We start from the raw sequence: 14,064 nt of genomic DNA, 5'->3' as shown, positions 1-14,064 counted from the left end.
TAATTGTCGTTTACACGATCAGGCCCCAACTAGATTTTCCTGCGAAGAAAATGTGTTCCGTTCTTGGTCCTTAGCAATAGTATTAATGTGTGTAGCCAATCAAAGTCCAGTATTCTGTCACGAGATGTACATAATCTATATAGACAAAACAATGTATGACGACGTTCAATTCAGATTATTTTTTATATCTGTTATTTGTTACGTCAAAACAAATGTATTATTTCCAGAATATCCATAAGTTTATTACCCATTTTTGGTTAATGTATATTGTAGTATTCAATTGTCCATGTTCATCAATCAAGTGTACCTTTAAAACCATATCTTTGAGACCACTTCCAGTGACTATATCCGTTCTCCACTTTGTTGGCGATCATCAAATTTTTAGTATTAGACACATGATTCCGGAATGCTCTCTTACTTCAAAGAGATACATTAGATGTCGGCTATATATGTGTTCTTTGTATTTTATATGACGTATATATCTTTGAATTATTTGATATAGACATAAAACCAACAATAACCTATCCCAGTAGAAATCGTTTAGAGCAACCCATCATTAGAAATAAAATGCAAAATGTACTTACAAATGAAAGTACAAACAAATGAAACATTATGGATCAGCATCAACAAAATGGTAAAACAAATCTTTATATTCTAGTTAGTAGAATAGTATAGAGAAACGAAAAATAATACAATTGCCATCACCAAACTATCTGCGTCTTCAATTCATAAGAGGCCTCCCGCCCACACGGTTTTGCCTCGTTCGTAATTCTCTGGACCTGATTCAACCGTTAAACGTCAGCTGCCTTGTTTTTAGATAATTTAATGGAAGCTAATTTACGTAGAAGGACGATACATATCGCAGATAATTATCTATAAAAAATCAATGTAATCAGTTGAAATTAGAAAGCATTGTTGATGTTTTGAGAAAATAGTCCGTAAAATAAAAAAAGTTAAGCAACTTATTCCTTGGCAACAGAATTTCTGACGTGGTTGTTCGCTGGAAGAAGTTATTCTACATGTTAATCACGTTACAGTTAAGGTCATAGAAAGAAGCTCTGACAATGCCTGGCATATGACAAATGAGTCGTGCTTTCTGCCCGAAGCCGATTCAGACAGATCCTTCATTCCACATCACCATAGAAAAACAACTCAGGCAAGATGCTCTCATCAAGCACCATCCTTCTAACGATAAAAACAACACCAACCTTATTACGCATTGATCAATTTATCTGCTCATAAATATAGAGCGGATATTGTAAATGCAATTTCAATAACCTGTTTTACCACATAATTGAGTTGCATTATATAGTTAATTTCATAATTAGATTCGTTAAAATTTCTGTTACGTAATCAGGTTTAAAGCAGACAAATACGTCATAACGTTTATAATTGTATTACTACTTTTGTTTTCCGTATGGTCATCAATATCATATCGCCTCATATCTGAAGATAACCCCTTTCAATAATTTAAAAATTGCTAGTCTACCCACTTTAGGCGCTCACTTGTTATCTTAGTCATTTTGCATTGTTGACTTTTTTCAATTACATGCCATGGTAATAATGATGTTGTCAATGAATGACAAGTTTTTTGAATTTGTAAAATTTATTTCGTATTTCTGCAACTGTTATTCTGGTTAAAGCAAAATAGCTCTATCCCATAATTGCCTATCAGTCTCTTTGTTTGCATCGCTGATGCATTTCTGACAACCCTCATTTTTTGCATTTGTCTGACAATCCTCGATATTCCAGGGATTACTGTTTTTTTATATTCAGCCCTACACTATATTATACTAAAGCTGAAGGCGGTTCAGAAAAAAACCTGAACAAGCACGGGCCTTCAGATATTTCCTTTGCAAATTACAGTTAGATCGACGCCCAACGTCAAAGTCACATTGTGTACCGTTGTTCAATTATTTTGATGTACATCAAAGGACTAATTACCTTTTCATTTGCTATCAAACAGGGAATATTAAGCTTTACTATGACATATAAATAGTAACCCCGGAGTATCGAGGTTTTCGTGTGACTTATAAGCCATACAATACACACTGTTGACGTCATTGTCATTATGCTGTGATGGGATAACCCTTTAAAACAAATACCGCATTTGACCTCACAACGAAAAAAATGATAATGCATGAGGCATTGAAGATGGATGGATATATAAAAAACTTTAATCAACTATCACAATTCGTATTGTTTTATAGTGTTACCATCGTAACTTTCACTGTCACCTGCAGGAAGCATTTTTTGTTCGCCATCTTTTTGCTGATGATGTAAGGGGCCAAAACCAATACCTCAACGTTACCTATTAACACAATATGTAGCATGCATGAAAATAGGGTGATGTCAATGTAACCAACAGGAATACAGGCTTCTTGCTTCAGGTTGTATAGCATTCAATATTACACCAAATCAATGATATTAAATTCAAATAATATTTTGTTCTTGATGTAGGTTGGCAGTTTGGAGAGTTCACATGTCGTGTTACACCCTATCTCCAGGGAGTGTCGGTCAGTGCTTCGGTCAATACCCTGGTGGCCATAGCTGTGGATAGGTAAGTTAACAACAGACCAGAGGTTACAAAATCGTACCCGTCCTTTAATGACCATTGCTGCCAAAAGGATGTTTAAAAGTCCGAACAGCCAACCAATAATACCTGTCAATTTTCATATCAGCCAATCATTGTAATCCAAAATTAAACATCTAATACTCATCGGAGGTTATCATTGATCATCATACCACAGGTTACAAAACTAGGCCGTCCTTACATGATCTTAGGACGTTACCAAACCAATAAATTATGCTAATTTTAATATTAGCTCAGCATTGTAATCCGAAACAAACATTCCAAAGCTTAGAGTTTATCAATGTTATTAAACTTGACCAAGGAATAAAATATAATGGTTTCCCTTTTTGTTTGTAACATATTGGATTGCCCTCCGATTTTAAGGTGTTATTGTGACTAAAGATAACTCACCAATGCTTTTCATAAATACCAACTGATCAAGTATTAAATACCATTCAATAGAACACACATCTAAAAAATGAAATTGCGAAAACTATTTGTTTGAACATAATTTTTTTAACTGGATTTTTGAACTTGTTCACTATCTTACTGAAATAGATTTTACACGATTGGGTACCATTCATACCAAGAAAATATTAATTTACCAGATATTTGTATACACTCATTGAAAAGATCAATTTTTGTTTGGACGTAAATTCGTTGATTTTGGCCAAAAAACCAAAATCACGAAAATTAAACCCAATCAAAAAATAAAGGTTCTACAGTAAGTAGCCGTTTTAATTAGCAAATGTGATGTTGAAAGTATATGGTATAATTTTTTACATTTGCTTGTCACTTCTTTTACTATATAAAGTAACCAAGGGAAAATCAAGTATATAACGGTATAAGTGACACCCAAAACGTGCCATTGTGACGTCACTAATGTTGACATGGTAAGGTCAACTGATCACCGCCAAAATGGCTATTCCATCTTGTGGATTAAATCGTGGCTGATAAACGGTTTTCTTGGTCTAGCTTAAACATTGTTAATGCCGACACTCTAACGTTAGTTGTAAATGTAAATATAAGTATTAAACTAAAAAATATTTCTGCTGGGTAATCATAATAAGTTATTATCTTCTCAAGAGTTGATTATAAAACAACATCGATATATTTCAAAAATACCGCCCATAAATAGTGATTCTGGATAATGTGTCTGTGTAAGTGACATTCAAAGCATGAGGAACGCGTTTATGTATGTCCACTAGATGGTGTAAGCGTCAATCACAATTTGAAACATCGGTGGAACATGTTACTTATCTGTAGAAAATTACTGGTCTCGAGCTTAGCTGATATTCTAGTCGCCGGATGAATTACACCATAAAGCATACGATGTCGTATTTGTCTCACGTACAGCATTTATATTCCGTAATCAAAAGCCGGAAATTGTTCTGGAGGTGTCGTAAAATAAATTCTGTGTATTATTTACTATTTTGTAATGCATTTAAAAGACGCATGTCTAACTGCAAACCTTCCGTTACAATTATATGCGGATACCAACGTACCATAAAACGTATAATTGTCTACTTGTGGTTTTCTGAGTAAGAAACTTATTGATCGGGACAGAAGTATCTGTATTCAAATAATCAACACGTGGAATTTCGTAGGTAGAAAACGAATAGTTTCGGTTTTTAAAAGTACATTTAATTAAAGCATCAAAGTAGACATGCAAAACGAAGCTGCAATGAAGTTTGCAGATAATTTTAGCTCCCTAATCTAATTTCCAGCTATTTGTTGACACAATAGATTAAAACAGATTTCATCATGCCGCTTTAATAGTTCCTATTTGGCAAATATATTTCCTCGTGTTGATGTAACTAACACCAATAATACCAGGATAGAATCGGAATAGTCCATGCAACCAGAATATGTTTCACTATATTTACCCAGGAAAATTCAATTGTAAAATCGTGCTGGGTTTGTTGTTGCTGAGACTTATATTAGTATGCGTAACCTGCAAACAATTCTAGTGAAATTATAGGTAGCATGCGAACGAAAAAGTTTATAAGTTCAAAATTATTTATCCACGTGGATCATTAATCTGTATCGTTTCTCTGTTTATTAAAGTAAATATCACTCTACTGACCCGGCTAACAATTTGCGTGACATTATTACCGAATTCAATACCGTACATACCCTCCATGTCACACTTACTCCTCTATAAAGTGTATATGTTATAGTTACAATACATTATTCGACCAAATAAGCACCCTATCCCTGTCAGCACCAGTCCCTCTTTTTGAGGCCTCGATTTAAAGGCAAATTGAACATTTGGAAAACTGTGTAGACGTCTTTTGCAAATTGATTTATGGTTTACTTTGTGGAATATTTCTTATGAAAGGCCAGTCCGAATTCGGTTCATTATTTTTTTTATATTTAAAGCGCCATGGGCGTATATGAAGTTGAATACGGTAACAAGACTAAGAGTTACAATATCTCTCTATAGCATTTAAAGATGCTCCACCGCCGACAGAGCATCAATTATATTCATCACTTGAACAACAATTGATGTTTGAACGTGTATATATATGTTTTATAAACACAAAAAAATAATATAAAATAATTTATTTTGCCTTCGGTGCATGCGCAATCAGTACTTCATTGCATATAGGATATATTGCCACGGATTTTTTTCAGAGCGCAATTAATTAATTTTTTGTAATTTTAACTTGAACTAAAATTAGAAGTTAAAACTTTTCAATGGTGGTAATGGTGTAAAACAAGTAACGTTGGTAACTGAAGAAAAACACTAATTCGTCTGGTCCTGTTGTTTTTGTCAGCGGTGGATCATCTTTAAAAAAAATATAAGTTGGTCTCCACGAGTCATCACTTCTATTCCACAATTTGGCACATTATACATCAAGCCGCCATCAACTACGATCAGAGACTGAAACCACTCCCTAAATGGTCCGGCTTTGCGATCAAAAGGTGCCAAACTGAAAATAATAATATTTACTCTTTCTTTGAAGTCACTTGATAGATATCAACATCTCACAAACTGTCATACACCCGTGGATATAGACAAAACTAATAAGGATCAATCGATAAACTGTAGATTAAAATGAAATAAACACAACTGATGCAATAGGCATTATCGAATTGCATCATACATTTGTTGTATTTGATATCAATCGGACTGGTTAATTGAGCAATAATATATAACCCGTAAAAATCCATTTTAAGTCCATAACAGGCAAATTGTCTCCGACGATTCTCGGAGGACCCAATTCAGCCATATCTAGGTACTAATTGGCTATTTCTACAGTCCCGCCATATACAGGAAGTTTAGCACGTGATCGTAATGGCCCCTGTTGAGTTCTAGTACCAATTTTCCGTTATGTCTCATTACCAGACTTGAGACAGGAACGGTTCGCACTATCACGTGTGTCGTCAAATAAGGATATGTTTCAAGAAAAATAATCAAAATGAGTTACGTACATTTTTCATATTTTCACATTAAACTTACATCAGAGTCTCGATATCACAACTTACAAACTCAATCATATTACGTAATGATGTTGTTTTCATAAATGATAAATGTCACTTTGAACACAACGAAGTAGCCTTAATCATTTTGAATTCACGAGCGTTTTAAAATTAAAAACAAACAGACACCTTTGTTTTCAATTGATTCGTATTGATAGTTTTGCCTTGTGACCTTAAAAGTTCATTTCAGAATATTTTAATATATTTACAGTTTGCACTGACATAGACTCAATGACCATGAATTCTAGTATTATCATTATCAGTGTATAATATTAGCGCAGCACGCGCGTGGATTATAATAACATAAAAATAATATCCATTTACTTGAAAAACTGTAAATATAAGGAATAGATGTTTATTTTGTTGAGGTTATGAGGGTATAATGATAATGGAGCCCGTGTAAATTTTATGTAACCTGGCTTCGCTGGGTTACATTATTTACACGTGCTCCATTATCATTATACCTTCATAACCTCAACAAAATAAACAACTATTTCTTAAGTAAGATTACAATTGCAATACATAGAAGTGATATTTGATTGTCTGTTAAAACATGGACGGCAAAATATGTTCGTCATAAGGGTGATATAATCGAACTATTTGAAGGAGAAGATGAATTGTTTGTTTTAATTATTTGTATCACTTTCCTGTTTCCATTTCCAGGTATCTGGCGATATGCAGAACATTAGAATTCAAACTTGAATCAAAAACCTGCAAGTACATTATCGTGTGTATATGGGTGGTGTCCTTAGCCATCATGGTGCCATGGGCGGTGTTCTACGACATGTCGGAATTCCGGACCCCACTCCAGGTGGTGCCAATCTGCATCCAACGATGGCCAAGTCCAGTGGCCAAGAAGGCTTATGTGATAGGTGCCCTATTTCTCTGCTGTTATGCCATCCCTCTTGTCCTGATATGCGTCTTTTATTTGATGATTGCGCTACGAGTGTGGAACAGAGAACCTCCTGGCGCGAAGAACTCGAGTTCTTACATCATTCATCGTTCCAGAGTTAAGGTTGTCAAGATGATAGCTGTTGTTGTCATAATTTTTGCCGTGTCCTGGCTGCCACTGTATGTGGTCAATCTACGGCTAATTCTGTTTGAGTTAAAAGAACATGAAACGCAAATAATGAGTGAGATTGTGATCCCGTTTGCTCAGTGGTTAGGTTCCTTTAACAGTGTGATGAATCCAGTCATATACTGCTTCTTTAGCCGGAAGTTTAGAGACGGATTTAAAGATGTAATTACGTGTTTCCGGTTCCGGTCAAGGTCTTCATCTCACTATGTCAGGCCAAGTTTCAATATGAAATACACTAGTCATAAATATAGTCCCTCCCGAAGGACCCATTCGTCACTGTGTCCTAGCCCCGAAAGGAGCTACACTAATTCCGACACTTTTGTTTGATGTATACTTGTTTCAAAGGGGAGTAAATCAGAGTCCCGACGCTTTCGTTTGAAGTTAATCCCAGTGTGTCCTGAACCACATTGGAACTGAAAAATCCTTTGCTTCTGTTTGTCCGCTGGTATGAAACTAGCTTAATGTAGATCCCAAAAAGGATATGTCTATCCTAGTCCCGAAATTGGCTACACTAATTCTGACTCATTTGTCTAAAGCATGCTTTAAACTTGTCTTTAACGGAACAAATACAAATAACTGCAAATTATTCCTTGAACCTGGAAGCAGCGGAGTAATACAAAATAAGTCTGCTCTGCCATGTTTGGCTGAAAGGTGACACTTATAAGTAAGAGGCCTGGAATGGATCCCTCATTCAACAATACCTTTCTCTGAAATATTTTGTTTGGAGTCAATTTGTAAATTCGTCCTCGACGCAGATGAACTTTCACTATCTCGAATACTTATATCTGTTTTTATTTTTTTTATAAACATCATCTCACTTTTAACTTTTGTTTGGCGATTGCATGATGAATTTACCTTAGTCAATGTGCTCGTCCATCTGGGAGTTGCCTTGAGGATTACTGCATTTGCGCATTTCTCGTTGACTTCATTAGCGTGTTGTTTGAAATTCGATAGACAAAGCAAGCATTTCTGTTAACTAAGTGTTGCACTTTTTATCCGCAGGACAATCCTACACGTTCTTATTTGATTTTCATATATTCTTTATTTCTCAAATCCTCTTCAATAGAACAGACATCAGGAACTACAAAATGTGATTTTGCAAGACTTCTACCGTATAGCCGGTAAATTACGCGGATAAAATTTCGACATGAAACGAGAAAATTATTTGTTATTTGATCAATAAAATGGCCATAGTCACAATTAAAACAAAATACACTTCCCTTTTCTCTAATGTAAAATACAATGATTGATTTTTCTTTAATTTTACATCAATGTCGGCCATCAAATATTTCCCTTCACATTGCCATCCGTCATTTTGCCATTAAAGATATATGCAGTATTAAATTTAAAACACTCTTCAAGAATTGTCATTATGTGATTATTTTCGAAACATATTGTGAAAAATATTTTCAAGACAGCTGTGCATAGACTATCTTAATCAAAGAAGTAATTCATCATTCCTTAAATACAACTATGTTGTATAAATTATCTAAATACAGATAATCCTGTTACTTTCACATGTCAAAATTTTCGCGATTCGAGCTAAAATCTAGGTTAAAAATAAATATATGTGGGTTTTAATTTCATTTTTTTTCTCAACATTTCGCGGATCAAAATTTATGGATCATAACAACGTCCCGCAAAATCGTAAAAATATCCTCCTTGCGAAAATATCCAGCTATACGGCAGTTTTCAGTACAAACAGATCGAGGAAGTAATAAACTTTTGAAAATTACCAAATGAACGCATTTGTCGTATGGCGTGTGACTGTACTTGTATATCAAATGGTTTTTGTAGCTTTTACATGCTGCTTACGTTTAAAATGTCCAGATTGCATAGACTTAATTAACATCTCAAGATCTAATACAGATACCTTTATTCATATTAAAATCTAATTTCCGCGGAAAATTATATCTGTCATTATTTATCATTATTTATTTTGTTCTACACCTTTCTTCTAACTTAAATGGTTTCTAATAAAAATGTTCAATCTGGAATATAAATTTGGTTGTTGTTTATCTCTCAGATCGATATCATTTTTAAAATTTTAAATTTCTGAAAATCCTGGCCTTCACGTTGAGATTATCTGTTCTTTGCTAAGCAATTTCTCAATCCAAATGCAGAAGAACATCTTGAAAAAAGTTACCTATGTAATGCATACGCTAGAAAAAAATCATAGTTCCAGGGAAATACTACAAACAGAAAGACGTTGTTTTTGTGAATGGTTCAGAGATGACTACGGACTTCAACATTCACTTGATAGAAAGAGGTTATCTAAATGACAAGTATACCACATGATGTTACCGGTCTAAATTTGCCAAGCAACCTTTTTCGATCGATAATTACATATTGTCTGTTGCGCATTTCTTTTTTATAACTATGAAATCGCTTATAATTAGCCTAGATAGAATAACAATATAGTTGTTTCAATAATATTACCCCGTTTTGCGGTATAACATCGTGAAATTTCCTATGAATTTAATTTTGCCACCTGAAATGGTTAAATGCATTTGGTATTGAATGTTTTATTCATGGTTTGCTTTCAAAAAGTGGGACTGCTACAAGCTAGATGTTGATTGTGTATATAGCACTCCGATATTTGTTTATCCTAACAGCAACCACCTGCCGCTGAAAAACAATTTCAAAACATCAATAGAACTTTACAATAAAAGTACACGAAAACATCGTAATGGTATATTCAACGTCATCTTACATACAATAAAGTTAAAATTTAATTTAATTTTAAAACTCAACACTTGTTGAGTTGTTATTGTTGAGGAATAGTACCTCAGTGCAAACAGACAATTTGGTCTGTTTGCCCTGAGGTACTATTCCTTGAAAGAGTGAAATGACTTTCGGCTGTGTCAAGTTGTCGGTACAAGGGGAGATAAATCGTGTTTTTTCAATCTATGGTTATAGACGTATTACATTCAAAAGTGGATAAAATTACGTTCGGGGGTAAAAAATTAGGGTCGGTCGGGTTACGCTAAACATATTATCTTTTTTTGGCCTCATGTTGAAGTATTATAGTGTATACCTTATAGCTGGTAATTTTCGTGGACCAACAATTTCGCGAAAATACCCCTATTCATAAAGTTTAAATTCCAAGTTAGAAGTCTAGATTATTTGTATTACAAAACTGTAAGATACACAACCTTACAACACACATCCACTAACTTAATCACACAAGGAGATGAGGGAGGGAGTAGATTTAGAAAAGGTTGGAGTAAAGAAATGATGAAGAAATTTGAAATTCCTGTTGAAACAGTTCTAATTATAGAATACATGTATATGAAGAAAAGGAGATATAAAGATATAAAAAAGGAAGAAGGAGGAAATGGCAATTTGATTCTTACGATTCACATATAAAACTTTGGCAATCATGCAAGTCTATTCACGTCAAATAGAAAGAATTTATTACAATATGGCAGGAGGTTTTTGAATGCAAAATTTATTTAAAGATGCTCCACCGCCGACAGAGCATAAATTATATCCATCACTTGAACAATAATTGGTGTTTAATCGTGTGTATATACATTGTATGTCTAATAAACACAAAAAAATAATATAAGATAATTCATTTTGCTTTTGGTGCATGCCCAATCAGTACTTCATTCCATATAGGATATAGGGCCACTGATTTTTTTCGGGATGCAATTAATTATTTTTTTTGTAATTTTAACTTAAAGTAAAATAAGAAGCTCATACTTTTCAATAGTGGGAATGGTGTATAGAAAGTAACTTTTATAACTGAAGAAAAATACAAAATCGTCTGCTACATTTTTTGATAATGAATGAATACCACTTGTCAGCGATGGAGCATCTTTAAGTTAAATTTACAAACAAACAAAATTCATTCCTTCGCAAGTTAGTTGCCAAATGTCACCAAACATTTGAAATAAGGATTGATGTAGAAAGGACTTCACCTAATGAAAAGGATGCCACGTAACGGAAACGATTCCACGAAATGTCGAAAATATCACCCCCGCAATAATAGCCGAATTTACAGTATATTATGTATCAGAATACATATGTCTCTTATTTGGGGAGTTTTGGGTATTTGGTATTTTTGTTTGTGTTGTATACCATCCCATGGTGTTTCAAAATTTAGGTCATAACCTCTACTCTAAACATCATCTCCCTTCTGTATTACCACGGGCGTATGTTTTCTTATGGTTTAGGTGACTTACATTTGTACCTGTTTTCTCGACTGAATTTGATTCACATACAGTACACTGACTCACATTTGTACTTGTTTTCTCGACTGAAATAAATTCACACTGACTCACATTTGTACCTGTTTTCTCGACTGAAATAAATTCACACTGACTCACATTTGTACCTGTTTTCTCGATTGAATTTGATTCACACTGACTCACATTTGTACATGTTTTCACGACTGAAATCAATTTTCACTGACTCACATTTTTACTTGTTTTCTCGACTGAAATCAATTCACACTGACTCACATTTGTACCTGCTTTTTCAACTGAAATTAATTCACACAATGTAACGATACAGAAAATATTTTCATACAAAATAGTAAGTGTTTCCATTTGTAGACAAACATTGAAACCAATTTGGCCATTGTATGATATTAGCATTGTAACTCTCCTAGCCATGAAAGCATAAAACTTAATATTTTGACAATGGTATTGATTCTACATCAAAGATGACGTTTTCATTTGCCTGCAATCTATTTCTGGGATGATTTATAAATATTGCCATAAAAGCAGATATATAGGCATATGTAGACAAAAAAAATAACAAAAGCAATCTCGAAACAGATTGATAAATGTTTAATGTTTTAGGCAGAACTGTACAGTGATGCAACAGCAATTTGTAATGCAAAGCAATTTAGTGTTTCAAGGTATATGATGCATATTTGATTGATGATATAATTTCAAACAAAAATAGCTTTCATCTATATATTTTCAAAGGATAGTTGTGTGTTTGTGATTGATTGGTAATGATATTATGTGACATTGTCAATATCGATAGCTCGACAATATCATGTGGTCGAAATCAATATTAGAGGGGATATGATGTTTTAATTCAGTTGTATTAAAACTCATCTTATTTTTTTAAAAAAAATCGTATTTCTGTCTGTGTATTTTCAGAGTTTTGTTACATTTACTTCTTTTGAAATGAAACATGAATGCCAAGGGGAAGTAATTTAAAGTAGTTTTGATTTCTTTGGGAAAACAAAGAACATTGAGGACGTAAATTTATATAGTCGCCAAGGTTATGAAACAATTTAAGGCCTTTGTTTTTGCTAATCCAATCAAAAATGAGGTAAATTTCTGTAACGGCATCTGTAATTGGCTAAGTGAAAGTGTTTCAAAACAATTAAAAGATGTCACGAAACTGTTTATCTTTATATGCAATGATATATTGCTACTTTCCTATTATGTAATTTATTTATCTTTGAATAACCTGTTAAGAGAATAAGTGTCATCATTCTTCAAGGATACACACCAACAAAATGCGATAAAATTCAAATTTTTATATATAAAAAAATTATGTTTAAAAAATTATAAGTTTATATCTAACGCTAGGGGGAAGTCGTGTCAACATTCATGCTTTATTACGGGACGCAATTATTAGTTATTTATAATATACAGTTAAAGTATGGAGTTGAGGGTAAAAGCAAGTTTCTGGTTTTCCGAGTCAAGTTCGAGAAAAACCATGAACTATGATTAGACTAAAAATGTTGTGTCTCATACGCTATATATATCAATGTCGCGTACGCCCTGCTTATTCAATGGTTCTCAATATTTCAACATTTTCTACCACTAGGCATAATCCTGAAATTGTATACATATAATTCAATTTTGCTTGTTACGAACGTGTCCATTGGCTTAAAAATTTACTTTATCAGCCCATAAACGAAAACATGGTGTCGCTGTTTGTTACGTTGCTTTGTTTGGCTGAGATGACGGCGTAATGATTTCATAGACAAAAGAGTCCCAAAATGAATTTTGAATATTGAAGAGATTATCTTTAGTAAATTGAATTTTAAGGATTAATTTGAATATATTTTTTTATGTTATGGAGATATAACACAAAAATCTGAGTGCACTCTCATCATGTTGTTTAGAGTACACTCAGATTTCTGTGTTATCAATTTATATGGTCGAGGAGAAAAAAAAGTGACTGTTATATAGTCACTCGTGCCATAGTCTCTCGTAAGCCGCGTGATTGCTCTCTGCACTGTAAATGTTTTTATTCTTATTTAACAACTATGAGAATAATATTTACATTGAACGATATACCTATCAACTGACTTTAAATAAATACTCTTCATCGCTGATTTCCGCATATATTATCTTCAGTTCAACACAGACATTGTAACAGACGAGTTCATAAATCTGAAGTCATCTGACCGCTTGCAAAATAAACGCGTTCGACTCCGATAAATCACGTGACCACAGTAACAAATTTTGGTAAATATGAGTTCATACAGATAGTAAGATATATTGTAATTTACAGTGTTTTACGATAATTATGACGTTGTCATATGGAATAGAAGAATAGAACAGTTGTTTATATGGGATATGACTTCAAACGTCACATAGAAAACGTTAACTGGTTATATAACAGATATTCGTAAATAAACCATACTTCTACGTGATAACGTCATCCAAATAGGGGTTCTCCCATTTTACACAAAAATCATGAAAAATCATGTGTGATTTTGGACTGGTTTTCATTGAAAATATCTACATGTACATAGTGTCTAGTGTTAAATGGCTCTATTAGGTTTTTTGTGCAAAATAATCACAACCCAGCTTTAACTGGTCCTTTTTGTTAACTGTGTGGGTTATGGTCATTTATTAAACGATTATGACGACACTATCCACTAACAAAAAAATACATATCGAAAATTAATAACAAAAAAAAACAAATCATAATTATTGAATACTAG

At 33.4% G+C, this 14,064-nt stretch overlaps 1 protein-coding gene across 1 annotated transcript in view; it reads left to right on the top strand.

The window, feature by feature from the left end:
- The window catches only part of LOC138324000 (neuropeptide SIFamide receptor-like), a 37,200-nt gene extending 28,085 nt beyond the window's left edge, over window positions 1–9,115 (top strand). The window contains exons 2-3 of the mRNA XM_069268974.1: window positions 2,461–2,560; window positions 6,722–9,115. Coding sequence (XP_069125075.1) covers window positions 2,461–2,560; window positions 6,722–7,463 — 842 coding nt within the window. The 3' untranslated portion in view covers window positions 7,464–9,115. The remainder of the gene's footprint in view (window positions 1–2,460; window positions 2,561–6,721) is intronic.
- The last annotated feature ends 4,949 nt before the right edge of the window (window positions 9,116–14,064 follow it).

Source organism: Argopecten irradians, chromosome 5 (genome assembly GCF_041381155.1).
Source record: "Argopecten irradians isolate NY chromosome 5, Ai_NY, whole genome shotgun sequence".
Taxonomy (NCBI): domain Eukaryota; kingdom Metazoa; phylum Mollusca; class Bivalvia; order Pectinida; family Pectinidae; genus Argopecten; species Argopecten irradians.
This window is presented reverse-complemented; position numbering and strand designations above follow the sequence as displayed.